The following is a 23,777-nucleotide window of genomic DNA, read 5'->3' as shown; positions in this document are numbered from 1 at the left end:
CTGTTCCTGAGTTGTATCCTTTATGATAAACCAGTAAATGTAGTAAAATATTTCCCGTGAGTTCTTTGAATCATTCTAACAAATTATCAAACCTGAGGAGGAGATGGTGGGATCCCCCGATTTATAGCCAGTTGGTCAGAAGTATGGGAGGCCAGACTTGTAACTGGTGTCTGAAGTGTGAGCCCTTAATCTGTGGCATCTGATACTAAGTCTAGGCAGATAGTGTCGGAATTCAGCTGAATCTTAGAATGCTGAGTTGTTATTCAGAGAATTGGAGAATTGCCCGGTATATAAAAAACCCACATATTTGGTGTCAGAAGTATTGTGAGTACAGGAAATAACTTTTCCTTTGTATACTTCTTCAAAAACCATTAGGGGAATCTCCTTTAACAAGAAAAACTTACTCTATTAAACTTACTCTATCATCTAACTGTCTTCCTGCGATATTTAAATACTATATTCAGTATTACTATGAGTGAGTTAGGAACAATGGAAACCTTCCAATTACCTTCAGATCCTCACTTAGAGAGCTGTAGTCTATTTCAATGACTTCTTCTTTTCCATAGATACCAATGGTTGCCTGGGCACTTTCTGCTTCACTTCCCAACTGAAAAACGTGAAACTCTGTTATTTGAAATGGTGATCATTATTCATCTGTCAGCCACCAGCCCTCCAGTTGATGGTCAACTCATTATGATTAAAAGCTAACAATGAAGGCCTTCAAGGCCATGATGGCCTGGCCCTCGGTCACCCTCTGATTTCATTGTGCACCACTGTCCCGTGCTTGCTCTGCTCCAACCACACTGGCCTCCTTGAGCACAGCAGGCACATGCCCACCTCAAGGCTGGCACATTGCCCTCTGCCTGGACAACCTCCCCTAGATGTCTGCACCAATTCGGGTCTCACCTCCTCTCCTTGCTGGCTGCCTTCAGGCCATTCCTGGCCTCTCTACCTAAAACTGCAGTCTCCCCTCCACCGATACCCTACATTCCCTTTCCTGCTTTATTTTTTTCTTTAGCATGTATCAACACCTCACACACAAATATTTTACTTGTTTATCATTTTGTCTGTCCATGTCTCCCATGCTAGAATATGGAAGAGAAATTTTGGCCGTTGTAGGCACTGCTGTATTCTCAGTGCCTACTGCAATGACTGACCATATATGCTTTGATTTCCATATTTATTACTCTCTGAACGAAGGAAGGAATAGGATAGAAGGAAGAAATAAGTGAGCACTTCTTCAGCTGCAGGCTGGCCTCAGGCCAAAACCAAGAATCCCAAATTAAGAGGGAAATAAAACAAAACACAACGACTGTCACTTTCTCCTTGGTAGATATTCTCAGCTGAAACAAACTCAATGAAACTACTTTTGGAATTAAGTCTACATTTTGCATAATTCATGTTTGTTAAAACAGCTCACACAGAAGTTGAACTTCACTACAAAACGTACTGTCGAAGCCCTAAATCTCATGATTATTTTTTATGTGAATCAACATCCTCTTTTGTATTAAACTTCTATGTACGTCATCTGGTGCCTTGCAGCTGAAAGTGCAGTCAGTGGACTAGCAACAGCAGGCCTCACCTGCGGGCTGTTAGAAATGCAGACTCCTGGGCAGGAAGATTCCCAGGTGCTTCCCCAGCACGTTATGATTTGGGAACCAGTCATCTAGTAAAGTCTCCCCCACAATATAAGAATCTTTGATGAGAACCCTGGCAGGGGTAAGTAACTTAGCCTCTGTCTGAACGCCACCATCACAAGGTGAATCTCAGGTTCTACCTCACAGGTATTGTAAGACAATTACTCCTATAACAATTGTAAGACAACCATTTTTAACAAGTGATCATTGTTCAGCCATCAGGAGAGAGACACTTCCTATCTCACGCTGTTTGTATTCTGGGCTTTGTAGAATACCACACGCATCATCACTACTACACCACCACTAGATGTGCTTACAAAATTCCAATCAGGGAACTCACCAGGAGAGGCCCTCTATCTTTCTACTAGGAAGTGGCCTCTGTGGCCTCTACTCTCCACATCTAGTATTCCCCTTAGCACCAGAAAGAACAAGTGTGATCCACATGAGAGACCTTCACCAATTTGAAGAGAATCAGTGTGTTTCCCAAGACGTCACTTCCCAACACCACCTGGTCTAGGATTTCTTCACTATCCTGGACTCTTGAAAAGCATCATGAGTGAATGCAATATTCCTGTGTAGCTTCTCTAGCACACAGCGGAGAAGTATCACGTTTTAAAAATAGACTTTATTTTTAGAGCAGTTTTAGGTTCACAGCAAAGTTGAGAGGAAGGTTACAGGGATATCCCATATACCCCCTGAACCACACATGCACAGCCACCCCCACTGTCAACATCTCCCACCACAGTGGTGCATTTGTTACAACTGATGATCCCACACTGACACATCATAATCACCTAAAGTCCAAAGTTTACGTTAGCGTTCGCTCCTGCTATTGTTCTTTCTGTGGGTTTATATCAATGCATAACAACGTGTATCCAGGGTAATGGTATCACACATGGTAGTTTCACTACCCTAAAAATCTTCTGTACCCCATTTATTCATCCCTCACTCCCGGGAACCAGTGATCTTTTTACTGTCTCCATAGTTTTGCTTTTTCTGGAATGTCATACAGTTGGAATCATACAGTATGTAGCCTCTCACATTGACTTCTTTCACTCAGAAATATGCATTTAAGTTTCCTTCATGTCTTTTCATGTCCTGATAGCTCGTGTCTTTCTAGTGCTGAGTAATATTCCATTGTCTGAATGTACCACAGTTTATCCATGCACCTACTAAAGGACATATTGCTCATTTCCAAGTTTAGGCAATTATAAATACAGCTGCTATAAACATCTACGTGCAAGTTTTTGAATTGACATAAGTTTTCAGCTGCTTTGGGTAAATACCAGGGAGTGCAACTGCTGGATCACATGGTAAGAGTATTTTATAGTTTTGTAAGAAATTGCAAAAATGTCTTCCAAAGTGGCTGTACCATTCTATGGGTTTCAGCAATGAAAGACAATTCCTCCTGCTCCACATCCTCGCCAGCATTTACTATTGTCAGTGTTCTGGATTTTTGGACTTCCTAATAGGTGTGTCGTGGTGATTTTGGCCATTCTAACAGGTGTGTAGTGGTGTAGGTGTGAAGCCATCTGTATATCTTCTTTGATGAAGTGTCTGTTAAGGTCCTTGACCCAATTTTTAATCAGGTTGTTTTCTTATTTTTTGGATTTTAAGAATTCTTTGTATATTTTTTCTTTTCTTTTAAAGTTTTAATTTTATTTCACTCACTTTTGATTTTTTATAGTGATAAAATATATAAAACATAAAGTTTACCATTTTAACCATTTTAAACTGTACAGTTCAGTGGCGTTAGGTGCAATCACATTCTTGTGCAACCATCACCACCATCCATCTCCAGAAATTTTTCATCATCCATGCTGAAATTCTGCACCCGTTAAACAACATCCCACACCCTCTTCCCCTCAGTCCCTGTTTACCACTACTCTACTTCCTGTATGAATTCGACTATCCTACGTACTTCATATAAGTGGAACAATACAATGTTTGTCTTTTTGAGTCTGGCTTATTTCACTTAGCATAAGTTCTTCAAGGTTCATCCATGCTGCTTCATGTATCAGTACTTCACTCTTTAAACTTTTATTTTTTTAAATTTTAACATTTATTTCTACATATTTGTGGGCTATAGGGTATTGTTTCAATACATACATATACTGTCAATTAATCCACTTAGGGTAGGTAGCATAGCTTTGTACCTGTTAGTCAACCAGTCCCTGCCACCACACCCATCCTCACCCTCCCTCCCCTGCTGGGACTTTGGTAACCATTATTCTACTCTCCACTTCTATGAAATCCTTTTTGTTTAAGCTTCCACATATCATGTGGTATTTGTCTTTATGTTCCTGGCTTACTTAGCTTAAAATGACGGTCTCCACTTCCACCCATTTTGCTGCAAATGACATGATTTCATTTTGTTGTATAGCTGAATAGTATTACATTGTGCATATATAATACAGGTTTTTTTTTTTTTAATCCATTCATCTGTTAATGAGCATTCAGGTTGATTCCATCTCTTGGCTATTGTGAATAGTGTTTCAATGAACATGGGAGTGCAGATGTCTATTTGATATATTGGTTTCATTTCCTTTGGGTATATACCCAGTAGTGGGATGGCTGGTTCTTCAGGTAGTTCAATTTTTAGTTTTCTGAAGAACCTCCACACTGTTTTCCAGTATGGCTGTACGAATTTACATTCCCACCAAGGCAGTAGTTCCCTTTTCTCCACATCCTTACCAGCATTTGTTATTTTCTCTTTTTGATAAGAGTTATTCTAACTGAAGAGAGATATAGCATTGTAGTTTTCATTTGCATTTCCCTGATGATTAGTGATGTTGAGGAGTTTTTTGTGTGCCTGTTGGCCATTTGTATGTCTTCTTTTGAAAAATGTCTGTTCAGGTCAAATGCCCATTTTTTAATTTGGTTGTTTTGCTGTTGAGTTACTTATATATTTTGGAAATTAGCCCCTTGGCTGATGTGTAATTTGCAAATACTTTCTCCCATTCTGTACCTTGTCTCTTCACTTTGTTTATAGTGTCCCTTGTGCAGAAGCTTTTCAGTTTGACATAGACCCATTTATCTGTTTCTGCTTTAGTTGCCTGTGCCTTTGTAGTCTTGTCCAAAAAAGCACTGCCCACTCTCATTTTGTGTAGCATTTTCTCTACGTTTCCTTCTAGTAGTTTAATTTCTGGTCGTAGGGGCTCAGTGTCTCACAAGCTTATTATAGCACCTAGGTCTTGGGGTACAGGTTCACACACTGTGGCAGGGTTAGATATTGACTGCCCACAGCACCAGGATTGGTGGCTGCAGCCCTCCTGGCAGCTTGGGCTCTGTTAGCTGTGACTCTCGCCCTGGGGTCGGGTGTGAGGGGGTGCTGAGCACAGCACTGCCCCGACTCTGGGGGAAAAAGGGTACTCTGGAGGTTTGGACCTGGGGAGCAGAGTATGGCTGCAATTTGGGAAGCACAGCAAATGGGGCTTAGTTGTCACTCAGTTCCCAGGGGATAAGACACCTTGTAGTGGTGACTTTAGCCCCTGAAACAGTGGGACTTAGCACTATCTAAGTCTTCAGAGGCCAGGTGCAGTGGCAGCATAAACCCAGAATGGAGGGGTGCAGAGTTTTAGGCTTTCAGGGGAAGGGAGTAGCAGGGCGCTGACTTCACTCCTAGGGGGGAGGGGTTTCTCAGCAGCTCAGTCTCTAAGATAACAGTCTAGCTCCAGGGATGCGGAGTAACAGAGTTGTCTAGCCCCTCACCTCAGACACTGCTCTGTTTCCCTGGGATGTGAAGCACTACATCAGCTCAGCCCTGGAATACATAGATGCTTAGCTCAGCCAAGAAGCTTCTCAACTAAGACAACAATTCCCAAGGGGCAATACACCCCTTCAGCTCAGTCCCTGCAGGTGGACTGGGGGGGTAAAGATTCCCCCAAAGGGAGTGTGTAGCTTTGCAGCTTTAGTTCTAGCTTGAGGGTGAGGACACAACTACCCCCTACCCCTCCCCACACCACAAGACACCCTCCAGCAGCACTTCTAGTTCTAAGATTGGGAAGAAGACTTGTGAGCCACAGATGGCGGGGTACGGTGTGATCTCCTTTGGGGGAGCACAGCTGTGTGGACTCTAGGCAGCTCCTTCAGCTGGGCTTAGTGCTTTTCTATATATTTCAGATAAGTCTTTTATCAGATATGGCTATTGCAAATATTTTCTTCAAGTCCATAGCTTGTGTTTTCCTTCCTTTGACAGTTTCTTCCATGGCAGAAATTTTTAATTTTAATAAAGTCTAACTTGTCAATTATTTATTTCATGAGGTATGCCTTTGGTGTTGTCTGAAAAGACACCACCAAACACCTGCTTGGTGTTCTCTGAGCTTTCTGGATCTGTGGTTTGATGTCTGACATTAATTTCGGGAAATTCTCAGTCATTGTTTCCAATATGTCTTCTGTTACTTTCTTACTTCTCCTTCTGGTATTCCCATTATAGACATGTAATACCTTTTGTAGCTCTTCCATGATTCCTGAATATTCTGTTCTTTTTCCTCAGTCTTTTTTTGTCTTTGCTTTTTAGCTTTGGAGGTTTCTATAGAGATGTCCTCAAGCTCAGAGATATTCTTTTCTCGGTTATGTGCAAACTATTAATAAGCCCCCCAAAACCATTCTTCCCGTGTTTTTGATCTTTAGCAATTCTTTACTGTTATCTCAGTATTTCCATCTATTATAGATTGAATGGATTGAATTGTGTCCTCCCAAAGTTTAATGTATTGTAGGCTTGGTCGCCACTGTGAAAGTGTAAAGAGTTGGGAAATCCTATTATGGTAACAGAAAGGTGGGGCCTTGAAGAGGTGATTAGATTCTGAAGATCACGTCTAGTGAAGGACTAACAATGGTGGTCATGGGCGTGGTTCCGAGAAAGCTTGAAGAGAAGAGCACATGAGAGGTCCTCTCTCTCAGCCATTTTCTGGTATGTGAGACCTCTCCATTCCTGTAAAACCATCACCAAGGAACACCCTCACCAGATGTGTTCTCTGGACTTTGGACTTCCCAGCTGAAACTGTAAGCAATTAATTTTCTTTTCTTATAAATCATCCAGTTCCAGGTATTTTGTTACAAGCAACAGAAATGAACACACCATCTCTCTGATTACACTGCCCAACTGATCTTTCTGGTTGTCTGCCTTCTCCATTAGAGTCCTTAGCTTATTAATCACAGTCATTTTACATTCCTAGTCTGGCAATTCCAAGATCCCTGTCATATCTGAGTCTGGTTCTGATGACGGTTCTATTTATTTGAACTGTATTTATTGCCTTTTAGTGTGTCTTGTACTTTCGTTCCTGATAGTCGAACGTGATGTACTGGGTGAAACGAAGTGATGTAAACAGGCCTGTAGTAATGTGTTGTGAGGTTTGTGGGGAGGAGAGGCCTTCTACACTCCTATGATTAGGTCTCAGTCTTTTCAAGCTTGTGTCCACGGACTGTGAACTTCACACGTGTTTCTGGCTCGAGTTGACTGGGGTTGGGTATTTCCCTTCCCCCAGAGGGGTTAGGTGCTAATATAAACTCCAGAAGGTTGGGCTCCGGTTAAGTCATTTCAGCTGAGGGCAGACCTTAAGAAGAATGGAATTCTCTGGCTCTCAGATTCATTCCTCTTCTCCTCCCCCTGCCTTAAGCTCAAGTAGATTTTTCTCTGATATTCACAGGGAGAATCTGGTACATCCTCAGGAAGTAACACCTACAAAAGTGTGGGAGCCCCCACTCACTGGGTCCCCTGAAACCAGACTTTTTTTTTTTTAAATCTCTTATACTTTTCCACACTGAGCCTCCAGCAATTCATAAAGTACAGTTTAGGTTTCCCTACCGCAGTGGCACCGGTTGCCCATGCAGGATTCTGCTCATGGGTTTCTCCTCCAGTAAATTGCTACACTGTGTATTCAACTGTCTCCCCAGTTTGGGGGGCAGCAGTTTGACCTGTGACCTTACTTCTCTTATGAATCTAATAAATTATTGATTTTTCACTTTGTTCAACTTTTTACTTTTTGTTAGGTCAGAGTGGCAACTTGCAAGCCTCTACATGCTGAACTGGAAAGTGGAAGTCTCACTTTTCTTTTTAGATAAAGACTCAATATGAATTCACCTTAAAGTCCTAATACTATACCTGCTTTGAAATACCCTTCCATAAATATGGAAGTCTTTCATGCTAATAAATAAGTAATTTCACATTGAAGGTGGGCATGCTGGAAAATTTTCCTGAAGTGAACTAACGCCAGAGCAGCAACATTGTTTCTGACCAACATTTATGTAGAAGTCAGTCATTAAAATTGCTACCTCCTCTATTCCATTGTATAACAAGCCTCTTTTAAAGCTACCTTACCTTTTTAAACAGACTTTCCATTTCTTTCAGTAGCACAGTGAGCACTGCTTTTCTGTTCTCACCTCCTTCTGCTGGTAACAGACCCCTCTGCCCCTCTTTTTACACGCACAAGTGTGAGTACATGACAAGAGTGTGTACATGACCCAGAATAAGCCAATCCAAATTCTCTGACAAGATTTCTCTGAGACAGGGCAGGGGAAAGTTCTCTTTCCCCTCTAGTCAAAGCCAGTGCTTACAGCTCCAGCCCCGTGGAGAGAGTCGATCCGAGAGAACAAAGCCAATACGTACTGAGCAAGAAAGAGTTCCAGCAGCATTCACGTTCCTGGATTCAGCCATGCGCGAGACCTCCTCCACTCCACCCCGTCCCTTTATCCCACTTTCTATCTTTCTTTCTTTCTTTTTTAATCTTAAAGATATTTGAGTTGGGTTTGTGTTATTTGTGGACAGGAAAGGCTTTTCTCCTTTCCTTACCTCCTGTCTAGAATGTGATCTCTGTTAAAATATAGAAAAAAGACAAAGAGTTTTAAGTATAGTACCACACCAGAATTATGCTATGAGAGGTGGTCAATATTAGCAAGAGAAAAGCTTCTTTTATAGACGTTTCATTCTGAGTAACCCAAAGGACCCCAAGGCCTTTTATGTAACTGAAAACTGGATGGAATTGAGTGAATTTCTGAGTGTCTGGAGGCACAGTAGGAAGGGGAGCAGGACGGGGAAGGGAGAACAAAGAGAAGAGATCGACTAACACACTCAGTAAGAACTCACAGATGACTTGGGAAGCAAAGCAAATAACTACTTTCAATATACTGTGGATTAGCTGAACTGTACAGTGTTTCTTCCCTAACATAAGGGACAGAAATACCAGCATATACTTGCTACCAACCTAAAATATCCTGTATAACAGAAATGTGGTGAAAAGAAGGAAAAAAAGGCCAACAAGGAAATGTCGATTTTAGTGGGCCTTGGCTTTATCTCGTGATTTCTTACCCGCGCACTCTCCCCACCTGGAGATACTCAGTGGGATTTGAATCTTCCCAGAACCACCTTGATACAGTTGTTGGTGAAAGTGCAGAGCAAGATCCCTCCACACATTAAGTACAATGTTAGGAGAGTGCAGGGAACTGCTCCTGCAGGCAGGTGACTTGCATACTACCTGCATATCATTGTGCAAAATGTTCTTAACTCCAGTAGCTGTAATTCTGTTTTCTTTTGGGTATCTAATATACAAGAAAGAAACACAGATCCATCCTGGAGAGCTAAAGAGACATGATTAACAAAAGAGAAAGGAGAAATGCGTGAAATGCCTAGTCCTCTGGAATGAGAACCATTGTGCCCTTTTCCTTCCTGGAAGAAGATGCCTTCCCTGCCCCTAAACGGGTTATAGAACAAGAGAAAGAATAAGCAGCCTAAGGGCACTGCATTAATTTCCATACAACTGTACATATTTAAAAATCATTTGCTTGAATACCTCCACTTCAGTGATGTCATCCAATGATCCCGACAAAAGTATTATTTCAATATTTTGAACTTTGCAATCAAGGAGCATGTCATGTTTCTCTAATTGTTTCTTTTCCACAGAAGTTTGAATGAGTACAACTTCTTTTTGCAAATTTCCCATTTGCCTGTAAATACACAGATATGAAAGTGATATTATTCTTGTATAAAGTTGCACCAGGGAAGAGAAATGTATGTTATAAACTTCCATGACAAAATATTTTTTTCCTATTATTGCTATAAGCTCTAGAGTTCACTCATTGATGCTTGAAATTTACACATTAACACTCTTGCAAAAGGCCATAAATGTCATGTTAATCCAAGGGAACATTTTTTAATAATACCCATTACTGCTTTAATCAGGGCTAACAAATATACAGTGCTTTCCCAGCTACTTTATTTTTAAATCCGTATAATTTTTCAAGCTGCATTTCTCCCTCAAATATAAGCTCGACATTTTAGAATCTCAAACAAAGGGAAATATTCTCTTTGCAAGAAAAAATGTCTTACCAAGTAAGACAGTTTTATTATTACACACCTAATAATGTGAAGTTTCTTTACCACCATCACCACTAATGTAAGCCTTCTACCTGGAAATAAGAGTTTGAGTTTTACCAGCTGAAACAGTGTGGGAGTTTAAAGGGACCCAGAAAAAGGACAGGATGGAGAAGAGGGAGGACGGGAAGAAGGAAGGACTGTATGGTTTTCAAGAAGAGGAAAACAAATGATTTTGTTTGAGCTAAATGCAAGTGTAAAAATTCAAGAGTAAACAGACTTTAATTCTACTGAAAAATCTTAGACAAAGAGCTTTCTGAAACACTGAAGATCTTTGGGCAGTGAGGAAAATTGTGAAGTGCCGTGAAGCTGAGCAAAAACAGACTCATTTCATCTGATCACCCACGGTCGTGTCCATCCTACAGGAAAGCAGATATCATTCTGGTCCAACATGCCAGCCGATTCAAAGTGTCATCACAATCATGGTGGACGTATGTTCATCGTGTTCCAGGCACAATTCTAAGTGCCATATGAATATAAACTCATTTAATCCTCACAGCATTCTATAAGGTAGGCACTATTATTATCCCATTTTACTGATGAGGAAAGTAAGGCATAGTATGCAAGTAGCAGAGTTGGGACGTGACACCAGGCAGTGTGGCTCTACATTCTACTCTCTGACCCTGTGTGCTGTGTTGTACAGACTACAGGGAATCTCTGTACAGCAGGAAGATACCAGTATCAAGAGGGATTGAAGGTTAGGGACTCTATACAGGTTCATGTTTTCATCCACCAAAAAGAATTATTTACTCTAAACAACTAACCACCTCTCTTGGTTTTCCCCCAAATTAGAATATTGGGGCTGGCTGGTTAGCTCAGTTGGTCAGAGCATGGTGTTATAACACCAAAGGTTTGGATCCCCATTCCATCCAGATGCCAAAAAAAACCAAACCCAGAAAGTTTGAAATTTCATATCGATGGTATACATGTTTAAACCTCTGGCTAGGTCTTTGAAATTGATGAATTATTAATTACCTTTCAACAGCCAAAACCTTCTTCTGTTCCTCTTCAATTTGAGTTTGAACTGTGTCAATGTTGGAATTCTGAGTGATAAATACGTCTTTAAGTTGCTGCCGCTTTGCCATGAGTTCATCCACGATTTGCAGACAGTTTTCTTCAGCCTGAATGGGGAGGATCTGCATTGTAGATTTGCCATCTTTTATGCGAATAAGGTCAACAGATTACCGTATTACCAATAAAACCAAGCCATTTCATTATTCTGGGTGCTGCTTGAACCTCTATTATAGATTGTGCCACACTCTCATTCTATGCTTTTTGGAAATTGGTAATCACTACCTGCCTCCATCCTTCATTTGGATTCACTCCTCCGCTCACGGCCATTTGACCTACCTCCCTGCCTGGGAGTATCAGCCTTTCTCACATGTTTTCAATGGACTCCCATAAACCAGTAACTCTCAAATCTGGATCTCCAGCCTAGATAGATTTCTCCCCTTATCTACATACTCTTTAACTACCTACTGGAAACTGCCATCTAGATGGTACAAAGGCAATTCAAGCTCCACTGGTCCAGAATTTTCTCTCCTTAACCTGATCCTAGCGTCACCAGTCATCCAAGTTGGAACTTAGCAATCATCGGGAGCGTCCCCCCTTGCCCTCCCTCAAACTTCAACATCCCAAAATTCATGAAGCTCTGCTGATTTGAAGTAGTTTTCAAATCTGCCCCCCAACTCCTTCTATCACTATTAGGAACCTTCAGGAGCTCGACACGTTTATTCAAGGAAGGACATTGTAATTTCAATAAAGAGGCACTTCAGCCACCCATTATTACCTTGTTTAGGTTATTGATGTCTTCTCTTCTTCTCTGGATGTCTTTTTTTAACGCGTTGACCTTATGCAGTTTCTTCTTAAGCTGACTGCGGCTATATTCCAGGTGAATATTAAGCCGAGCTTTTCGTTTTTCCAATTCTAATCTAGTATAATAAAGTCAACCATTATAATTGGTAAACAGAATGCTTTGATTTTTTTTAACTTTCCCTTATGGCAGTCTCAAAGCAATACAAAACTAGAAGGAATACTGTAATGAACCCCCATGTAGCTCTCACTCAACTGTAATAATTATCAATTCTTGGTCAACCTTGTTTCCTCAATAACCACACTCACTGCCCCTTCCCACCAGGCCTCATGTAATTTCATCTGTAAATATTTTCGTATGTATCTCTGAAAGGGAAATGAATTTTAATTCTTAATCACAAACTATTACAGATAAGAAATGATAATTCCTTAATATCAATTTTCTATCAATGCCAAATTTCCCAATAGTCTCATTAATTTTTAAAAAATTACCGGTTCTTTGTATCAGGACTGACACATTGCATACAGCTGATATATTTCTTACATCTTTTGTAATGTATGGGTTCCCTCACTTTTTCTTTAAATTACAGTTTATGTTTTTATTCTTATTATTTAGTCAGTCTTTTTGAATAGCTATTCTGACATAAATCCAAACATGGGAACTTAAGAACATGTTCCATCCTGATGCACTTTCCTACTTTCCAAGCTTCACAAATTCCTCATAAGGAATTCTAATGTCAACTGTAGCTCATCCTGCCCTCCCTTCTCCCTCACATACCCTGCTCACAGAATCATTTGTTCAAGAAGCATGTTAAGCACTATGGCAAATATTGTGGTAGATACTGCTGATAAGAACAACAATACAAACAAACAGTAATATTTAATGAGAGGTTACTAGATGCCTGACAGTTATAAAAGCTTTTACGTCAATGAACTCTCTTAAGTTGTGTGATCGTATGAGGTAAGTAATACTATCAACCCTATTTAACAGATGAGGTGACCAAGGCACAGTGAGTTAAGTAACTTGCCCAATGACACCCACTTAGGGAGTGGTGGAGCCAGGGGCGACACACTCAGGGAGTCAGCAGAATTCTACTCCTACTCTCTGACCACACCAGTCAACTATAGGAGAAGTTAAGAAAACCTTCAAGAGATTTATTTCTGCTGGAGGAAGCAGACACACAGACTACGTAGAAGTGAAATACCTCCTCACTTGGCTCAGGAGCATGACACTACTCTGGCTTTCCTGTCCCCTTACTGGCTGCTCCCTCAAATGCTCTTGCTCATCTCCTCAACTTGTCACCATCTTCTGGGATCACTTCTCTTTTCTATCCATATTCACTCCCTTGGTGCTCTCATCAATTTACATAACTTTAAGTACCATCTGTAAACTGACAATGCCAAAATTTATACCTCTAGCCTGATCGTCTCCCTTGAACTCCTGACTTGTATATTCAACTGCCTATTCTATGCCTCCAATCGGATGTCACAGACATCTCAAGCTTAATACCTGGGATACACAATGGATAAGCTAGAATTAATAAGATGGTTTAACAAAGTTATCAGATGTCAGATCAGTCTGAAATTTGAAACCATTTCTCTACCACAGTAGAAACCAACTATAAAAATTTATAAAATATCATAAGAATACTACTCACAAGAATAAAACCTATAAACAAACAGATTCTATGGAAAAATACTTTAAAATTATAATAAAGGATATAGATGATTAGAATAATTGGAGAGACATTCTATTTTCTAAAATGGGATGACTTAATATTTTGAAGATATCATTTCTCCTCAAATAAATCTATATATCCAATGTAATCTCAATTAGAATTCCAGTTAGACTTTTATGAGAAACTCAGTAAACACTGTGGCAGGCAGAATTCTTTAGAAACTCTACTGTATTTTAAAGTTGAAATGAGGGGTCATTTTATGATGATAAACAGATTAATTAATCAGAAAGACATCAAAATCTCCAGTATGTATGCACCTAATAATATGGCTTGAAAAACATTAAGTGAAAACTGACAATACTAGAAGAAGATATTGACAGATCCAGAACTACAAGGGCACTTCAAAAAGTTCATGGAGAGATTAGTATTATCTTTTAATTCTATTTTTCCTTGAATTGTTCGAAGTAACTTTGTATATTTGGAAATTTCAAAGCTCCGCTCTTAGTGACTGCCATAACAACTAGACAGAGAATCAGTTAAGTACACAGAAGACTTGAGCAACACCAACCAACCTGGCCTAAGTGCCAAGTACAGAATATTCCATCCAGCACATTTCATGTGTATGTGGAACATTCACTAAGACAGACCACAGGACAGGCCATGGAACAAGCTTCAATCAGCTTAAAAGATTGAAATAATGCAAAATATATTCTTTACCAAAATGGGATTAAATTAAAAATTAAATTAAAAATCCCTCTTCTTGCCAATATTTATTTAAACAACACACTTTCTTCTATTTGAAATCCCTATTCTTGCCAATATTTATTTAAACAACACACTTCTTTCTAAACATCCGGAGTCATAAAGAAAAAATCACAAGGGGTATTAGAGATTATTTTGAACAGAATGAAAATGAATATACAACATACTAAAATTTGCGGCATATAGCTTAAACACTCCTTAGAGGGAAATACATAGCTTGAGATGCTTATATTAGAAGAGAAGTCTAAAATACATAATGCAAGCTTTCATCTTAAAAAGCCAAAAAAAGAAGAATAAATTAAAACTAAATAAGTAGAAGGAAGGAAACATTCAACAGCAGAAATCAATATCATAGAAACAGACAATACATAGAGAAATTGTAAGACCACAACCTGTTCTTATAAAGGATCAATAAAACTGATACATTTTTAGCAGATATTAGGAAGAGAAGACAAATCACAAATATCAGAAACGACAGCACATCAGTATAGACCTTGAAGACTTGAAAAAGGATAGAGAATACTATGAATAATTTTGTTAATAAGTCTGACAACTCAGATAAAATGCACAAATTCCTCGAAAAACACAAACTACCACAGCTCGCCAACAGAAAGAAAATAACCAGAATTGTACTATGTCTATAAAGGAAACTGAAAATTCGTTATTGAAAACCTTTCCAGTATAGCCTGTACTATGGCTTATTTCTTTAAATCACTTACTTTTTAAATTCAAGAAATCTTATTTTTAATAGGAGTTTTGCATTTAATATTATTAATGGAAAATTAATTTTTAAAAGATTTACTGTTCTAAATGAGAAATAGTATATTATTTGATATAAATTAGAAATGCTAGTAAAATTAAAAACTGTAAAAAGCAAACCAAACCACAAACCTTCCTACAAAGAAAGGTGAATGGCCCAGGTTTCCTCATTGGCAAATTTTACGAAGCATTTAGGGAAGAAACAGTACTAATTCTATACAAACCCCTTCAGAAAAAAAGAAGAGGAGAGAACAATTCCCAGCTCATTTTATTGGTCTGGCATTAGATTGATACCAAAACATGACAAAGACAATACAAGAAAAGAAAACTACAGATCAGTGCACTCATAAATATGCATGTAAAAATCCTTAACAAAATTTTAACAAGACAAACCCAAAAAGCATACGAAAAAGACCATGATCATTTTGGGTGCACTCCAGGTATGTAAGGTGGATTAACATTCCAAAATCAATCAATATAATTTACTATTATATGTACTTACTATTAAGAAACTAAAATAACAAAAACAAACAAAAAAAAAACAACCATACAATCATCTAAACAGATACCAGAAAGAGTATTTGACAAAATACAACACTTATTTATGACAAAAATGTCCATCAAGTAAGAATAGAACTTCCTCAGCCTGATAAAGGGCATTCTAAAGTTCATACACCCAACCAAGACAGACAATGTTTTTCTGCTAAGAATGGGAATGAGGCAGGATATCTGTTCACACCACTTTTATCCAACCTTGTTCTGGACTCCTATCAAGTACAATGAGGCAAGAAAAAGAAATAAAAAAATATACTAATTGAAAAGGCAGAAATAAAAATTTTTATTCACTGACAATATGACTATCAATGCTGAAAATCCTAAGGATCTACAAAAGAGCTACCAAAAATAATAAATAAATTTAGCAAGGTTTCAGGATACAAAACCAATTTTATTTTGATATAGTACCAACAAACAATTTTAAATTCAAATTTTAAAACAATTCCATTTCAATAGCATAAAGATATGAAATACTTACAAATAAAAGTTAACAAAACATGCACAAGACCTGTACACTGAAAACCAAAGACCATTTTTTAAAAATTTTTGGTGGCTATTATCAAAAAGACTCTAAAGACCATTAATAAGAGAAATTCAGAAAGACCTAAATAAAGATATATACCATGCTCATGAATTGGTATTTTTAAGATGTAAATTTTTTACAGATTGATCTATAGGTTAAACACAATCCCAATCAAAATCGTAGCAGGTATTTTACAACAACTGAAAAGCTGATCCTAAAATGTACATGGAAATGCAAAGGACTTAGAACAGGCATGGGCTTGATCTCTCTGGTCCACTATCCTCAGTGCCTAGAAGGGTGCCTGGCAGATATTTCCATAGTTAATATGTGTTAAATAAATGAAGTTTAAAAGAATTATAGAGAAAAAATACCTGGAATTGGTACAAAATGTCAACAGTTTATATTTCTGGACAATGGGAAATTTTCTCTCCAAGAGGCACATGCTACTTTTAGATTTAAATGTTATAGTTGAATAGATAATATATACATATGGTACTAAATTCAAAAGTTATAAGGATATACAAAAAGGAAAATGTCTCTTTTCTATGCTTTCAACCTCCCTAGTGACAGCCACTCTTACTATATCTCAACAGATGGCATGTTTATTTCCACCAGAGTATCACTTATCTTCTCATTTTCTTCACAGTGCTTCTGCCATCCAATTTTTTTTTTTTTAAATTTCTTTGCATTTGCATTTTGTCAATTTTTCTTTTATGGCTTCTGGGATTTATGTCATACTCAAAAGCCTTCCCTAATAAGGCCTTGTTGTTTTAAATTCTCCTATGACTTTTTCTAGTATTTTTATGTCTTCATTTTTTTATATTAAAATCTTTGATTCAGCTGGAACTAGTGTGATCTTAAAGAATGAGAAACGGGGCCGGCCCTGTGGCTCACTCGGGAGAGTGTGGTGCTGATAACACCAAGGCCAAGGGTTCGGATCCTACATAGGGATGGCCAGTTGCTCACTGGGTGAGCGTGGTGCTGACAACTCCAAGTCAAGGGTTAAGATCCCCTTACCGGTCATCTTTAAAAAAAAAAAAAAAAAAAAAAAAAAAGAATGAGAAACGGATCAAAGCAGGTTTTTCCCAGGTTCCTGCCACATGTATCCCAACATGATTAATTGAAGAGTGTATCTTTTCTCCATTCACGTAAAATATCAAATTTCTCCTCATAGATCTGAGTATATTTCTGGACTCTATTTATGAGTCAGTACCTCAAGGTTTACACTATGTTTTAAAACCTGAGAGTGCTAATCCTTTCTCATTACCATTTTCAGATTTTTCTTGGCTAGTTCTACATGTGGATTTTAGAATCACTTATGAAGTTTAAAAAAAAAAAACAACTTTTCCATCCATGTATTAATGTGATATTTAATTTTTATAGTACTTTAGGGAGAACCAACTTCTTTATCATATTCACTTTAACTTTAAAAGAACTAGTATCCTGGGCTGGCCCGGTGGCGCACTGGATAGTGCGCCGCTTGGGAAGCGTGGCGGCGCTCCCGCCCAAGGGTTCGGATCCCACATACGGACCAGTTCCCACTCACTGGCTGAACGAGGCGCGGGAGCAGCACCGAGGGTTGCAATCCCGTTGCCGGTCCACAGTCCGGTGAAAAAAAAAAAAAAAAAAAAAAAAAAAAGAACTAGTATCCCTTTCCTTTATGTTCACATTTCTGTTCATATCTTGCATTCTTGTTTAAGGCTTTTTTTATATATTTTTTTCATATTTGGTAAGTTTATTTCTTAGTTAAAAGGTACTTTACCATTTTTCTCTGATATGATTGGTATAGTTTCTCCCAATATTCTGTGTTACAGGTAGTTTGTATATAAAATGACTATTAATTTTTGAATTAATTATTATATATTTTTAATTTTTAAAAAGTTTCATTTTAATATTTATATTCAGCCACATGACTGAATTCTTTTGTTTCTAATAGTTTTTCATTTCTTCTCTGGGGTTTTCCAGATATAAATGATATAACCTGCAGTGATGAGTCTACCTCCTCTTTCTAAATTTTTATCCCTTATTTATTTTTCTTGTGTAGCTCTACTGACTAGTATCTCCAGAAGAATGTTAGATAACAGTGGTGGTAGTAGATAGTATCCTTTTGTTTCTGACTTTTTACACCTCTAGGCTTACTTCACGAAACCACAATGCTGATTTCGAATGAGATGTATTTTGTCTTATCACAGGAATCTAACTGTTCACACTAAAAGATTTTTCAATCAGGAATGGATGTTGAATTTTGTCAAGTACCTTTTTCATCATCCCTAGAGTTGATCATGTGATTTTTCTCCTTTGACCATCAACTGGTGAGTTACAGCAATAGATTGCCTGATACTGAGCCATCCTTATATTTCGGATATCCACTAGATAATGGTATATTCATTTTGTTGTTGTACTCCGGGTTTCTATTTAACCGTGTTTTATTCGGACATTTACAGGTAGGATTGATTTTTAGTTTCTTATATATGTGTACCTTTTTAAATTTTGACATCAATATTATGTTTATTCCATAAAAATGCATTTCTTCCTCTTCTACACACTGAAACAGTTCAAATACTGAACATCTGTTTAAACGTTAAACACTGAAGTTACCTGTGCCTTTAAATTTTGCTGAGATGATTCACCTGTGAAACTATGTGCTTGGTGCATGTGTGGATGGGGTGGGAAGGAAGAATTTTTACTTTCTTTTCCTATGGCAGCTGGCATCCTTCGATTTTTCTTATCTTGTTAAGGGTAATTTTTGGTAATACATTATTTATTGAAATTATCAATTTTATCTGCCTATATGGATATTTACAGACAACCATGCAAATTAGTGTCACATTATTCTTCTAATTACCAGTGCAAGTGTAATTAAGCCCCCATTCTCTGATATGGTATATCTGTGCTTTCTTTTATAAATTATGGTATGAAAGAATTAGATCTCTGTAGAAAAATATGAATTTTTATTAGCTATTTCTGGAGGAACTGAAATAAAAATTACCTCAGGCATAATTCCTCTAAATTATGAAATAATAGTTATTACTTTTATATACATGCAAGCTTCTTGCAAACATCTTTTAATAAAAATACCTTTTTTGATCCATTTCTTGATGCTGTTTAACATGTTTGTTCTCAAATTCACGAATATTTTCCACACCAATTTCTTCACAGAAGTGTTGAAAAATATCATCTTCTACCTTTTAAGTTATTTTAAAACAGCTGGTTTAATAATTTTACGAAACATATAGACAAATGCTTCAATATAAAATTTTCCTTCATATTTTTGCGGATTAGGTCAAAAACTAATTCTACCAAACATTACTGTATTCTGAGGAGCCAGTGCTTTCTCTTCCTTTAAGTCCATATGCTATGTCCATCTTTTTTCAAATTTCTTATTCAGAAAACCCATAATGAAAGCTTGCAAATTGGCCTTATTAAGTGTTTTGGTTTTATGAAGTGTTTAATATAAAATTGGAGTGATTTAGTCATTCACTTTAGTCACACCAGAATATAGCATTCTATGTAAACATAGGAAACACTCTTTATCTACGAGTGGTACTATAGCATCTTAGGCACTATGAAACCGAGAGTAATAGAGCAGAGAATTAAGAATCAAAAAGGTGTGGAAAAACTGCAGTGAGCTAAATCAAACAAAATAAAATTTAGCTCAAATATTTTTAAACTCCTGAGTTTATGTACAATTATAGGATGAGAGAAACCTGTCTTAACAACAGGACATGTTACGAACTTTCAGATTTTAGTTGAATGTACATTAAATATAAATGTAATAAGATTGATGCAGTAGATTGATCCAATTAGCACAAGTAGATAATCCCAATCATGGAAAGTTATAATTATATGACAGAGTCCCATGATACTCTGTACTGTGGAGAAAATATTTTGACATTATGCTCCCTTATGGGCATTGACAAACAAAAGTGTGCATGTAGGGATGGGGTGGGAAGGAGGCATTTTCCAGAGGGTGATTACCAAAACTGGCCTTATATCCATGGTAATGTGAAATGATAAAAGAAATTAGGGATATTTAACCTGAAAAAGAGATCATTGAAGAGCAGCATGAGTCCGGTTTTAAATCATGTGATAAAAGCATAACTAAAAGCAGTGGGTGGAAGTTATAGAGTCGTGATCTGACAAAGAACACTTGCAAGATTAGAGATAACCAACTGGGGAATAACTTAAATTAGAAAGTTCCTGTCACTTTATAAGCAGAGGCTAGATAACAAAATCTTTATTGTCCCAAGAGTCAAGCACCATGCCTGGCATTTAATAGATGTTAGAAAAAAATAACTACAGAGTAATTGAGGAGCTTAAAAGATAACCTAAATGACAGTTCTGTCCCTCCTGGTGTCAAGGACAGTGGGAGAAAGGAAGAGCCTAATTTTTCCAATGGGCATTGAGAGGTTGAACAGAAGGGAGTGTGCACTGGTCACTGTCTCTTAAGATGGGCAACAGTGGTTCTCAAAAGATGCAAGGAAACTAATTTGGCAAACCAATAAAACTTAGCGTACATGTTGTCTCTGATAGGACAGTGTTAACTATATTATCCTTTGCTTTAGCACACATTCAAGAAGTCCTAAATCTGGTATCTGGTCTAGAACAATATTCTACATATCATTCAATAATAAATATAACATTTACGACCTTATCGATCTTTTCTTGAAATTCTTTAATTCTTTGTTGTCTTTCTTCGATTTCTTCGCTCAACTTAGTACATTGAGACTCAATATTTAGTAGTTCACTTTGTAGCTGAGATTGTTCCTAATAACAAAGGAGAAAACATTTTTAAACATGCATGATAGGTGTCTTTTAGAATAAAAGAGGTATCCATGAGTTAAGATGAATTCAGGTACAGTTGGATAACAAGATTAAGTACCATAAAAATAATTAAAGGACAATAATATAACCTCAATCATAAGGTAAAGTATCTAAAGAGTACATGATGCTATCTATAGAATTCCTGAAACTCTGCTGTCATTCTAATTTCCACACATTTTGTGTAAGTCTGTAGTACCTGGTAAAAAGTAGCAAGGTGCTTTTTTATCATCTCTAGTTCACTCTGCGAATATTTGAGTCGTGCATGAGTTCCTTGTACTAGAGTCTGTATTTGTTTTAAATCTGTTTCCTTGCGGAGTTTCTTCTTTAAATCCTAAAAAAGAAAAGAAATATAAGAACATTTTACAGTAGAAAAGCACTTTGTCTTTTCAAAGTGCTTTCACGTGCAATAATTCACTGATTTGTACATACAACAACACCCTACCTCCCCTCCTTCTTATAAGAGACCAGGCGTTTATGTACAATAGCCATCTGGAATAACCAAAATGCCATATAAACTCCTCAAAAAACTAATATACTTTCCAACAGGAAAGGGCTAGGTATGAAAAATGAAGAACGGGGAGTGGACGTGTTCCCCTCAACACAGAGAAACAGCATCAGCAGGACGGCGTGACTCACTGCCTCACTTTCCAGGCATCCTTGTCTTTCTGCTTGCCTCCCCCATTCCCTTCTCCCGTCCCTCACATTATTACTCAAGCAAATTAACTCCCTTGTACATGTTCTGTATTTTTACTCCAAGTCCTTATGACATACAAGTACGCGAGGTACCATGCAATAAATTCCCTGGGTGAAATTTGTGGGTCAAAAGTATTCACGTTTTTATTTTAATAGCTGATACTGGATTGCTTTCCCAAAAGGTGTAATAATTCACATTTCTATGACTTATGTGAGTACTCTTTTCCTTACATCTCCGCCTGCAATAAGCATTTTAAATATATATTTATTTTCCACATCTTATTGATAGGCATTAAGTAATCTAAATTTGTATTGTCAAGTACTATATTCTATTTAAAACATTTCCTTATGTTTAATGACCACATGGATTTCTTCTTTTGTTGAATTATCTAATCCTATCCCTCGCCCAGGTGTTTCTATCATAATGTCTTCTTCATGTCAATTTGCAAAGAGTTCTTCTATAGGATACACCCTATGCTCTTCATTGAAAACTTGTTTAAAAATGTACACAATGGGGGCTGGCCCGTGGCTCACTCAGGAGAGTGTGGTGCTGATAACACCAAGGCCATGGGTTAGGATCCCACATAGGGATGGCCGGTTAGCTCACTTGGGCGAGCGTGGTGCTGACAACACCAAGTCAAGGGTTAAGATCCCCTCACGGGTCATCTCTTTTAAAAAATGCACACAATGGCTTTTATCCTCATTTAAAAATTATTTTGCATTCATCTTTTAATCCATCTCGAATTTATATATGTCATAAGATGGGGCACAAAATTACTTTCTCTAGATGTGCTAAAACCATTTATTAAATAACCTATCCTTTTGCCTCTGAATGAAATGTCATCTTTGTTATATACTGAGTTGTCAAATATACTGGGCTCTACTTCTGGAATTCTCAGTGTTGCTATCTATCCATTTCTATGCCAATACTACATCAACTAGATTCCGATGGTATCACAGAGTATTCTGTGTGCCAGCAGGGGAAGTCCTACCTCACTCCCTTTTATTATATATTTTTTGACTAAGAAAATTCACTTGTAAGAAATAGAATATCATTTTATCAATTAAAAATTCCTCAGTAGTATTTTAATTAAAATTGTATCCAAGTTATATATTAATGGAAGGTCTTCTAACCTATGAATATAGCATGTCTTTCCTTTATGTTGTTTTATATCTTCCAATAAGACATACTTTTCTTTTCAAATTATTTTTTTTTTATTCATGGTACCTGTTTATGGGACACAGTTTGTTGTTTCAATACATGCACATATTTTACAATATTCTAATCAGAATAATTGGCATTATCTCTCACCTAGACATTCATTCCTCTGTGGTTATAACATTCAGGATACTTTTTTGTGGCAGTCTTAAAATATACTATACAATATTATTAGCTACTGTCACCCTAGGGCACCAGGACTTGTTCCTCCTCTCTAACTGTAGCTTTGTACTAGGCCCCCACCCTGTCCCCAGGCCCCTCCCCCACCCTGCCTCTGGTAACCACTATTCTACTCTCTATTTCTCTCCTTTTTCTTTTTTTCTTAATTGACCCATGATAATTGCATATATTTATGGAGTTACTGTGCCTTCATATTTGCATTTATTCCTATTGTGAGAATATGTTTTTCCTTTTTGAGGTGCACAAATATAAATTATGCATTTATATTCATAAGGGAAGTCAGTCTTTAGTTTTGGTGTTTTACTATCTTTATAGTATTTAATATTAAGGTTATACTTTATAATATATAATATTTATATAATATATAAAGTTATATCTTTATCAAATGAACTGGAGGCTTCCATATTTTGCATGATCTAGAATGGTTTACACAACATTAGAATTATATCACATAAACCTCACCTAGCTATAAACCTAGAGTCTTCTTTTTTTCATTTGTGGTAAAATACACATAACATAACATTTACTATATTTACTATTTTTAAGTGTATAGTTCAGTAGTTTTTGTTGTTGTTGTTGTTGTTGTTTTTTGTTCTTTTTGAGACCAGCCACACCGCACTCAGCCAGTGAGCGCTGTGAGCGCACCGGTCATCCCTATATAAGATCCGAACCCACGGCGGGAGCGCTGCTGCGCTCCCAGCGCCACACTCTCCCGAGTGCACCACGGGCTCGGCCCATAGTTCAGTAGTTTTTAAAAATTTACAAT

The 23,777-nt window shown here is 37.5% G+C and overlaps 1 protein-coding gene across 1 annotated transcript in view; it reads right to left on the bottom strand.

Annotated features, from left to right (window-relative positions):
- LOC103602581 (structural maintenance of chromosomes protein 1B-like) overlaps positions 1-23,777 on the bottom strand; it is an 82,936-nt gene that overhangs the window by 15,774 nt on the left and 43,385 nt on the right. Inside the window, 7 exon segments of the mRNA XM_008586995.1 lie at positions 509-607; positions 9,425-9,578; positions 10,981-11,126; positions 11,795-11,936; positions 19,174-19,280; positions 20,746-20,862; positions 21,116-21,250. Of these exon segments, the coding sequence (XP_008585217.1) occupies positions 509-607; positions 9,425-9,578; positions 10,981-11,126; positions 11,795-11,936; positions 19,174-19,280; positions 20,746-20,862; positions 21,116-21,250 (900 nt within the window).

The sequence above is a fragment of the Galeopterus variegatus genome, unplaced genomic scaffold, assembly GCF_000696425.1.
Source record: "Galeopterus variegatus unplaced genomic scaffold, G_variegatus-3.0.2 Scaffold4208, whole genome shotgun sequence".
Classification (NCBI taxonomy): Eukaryota; Metazoa; Chordata; class Mammalia; order Dermoptera; family Cynocephalidae; genus Galeopterus; species Galeopterus variegatus.
This window is presented reverse-complemented; position numbering and strand designations above follow the sequence as displayed.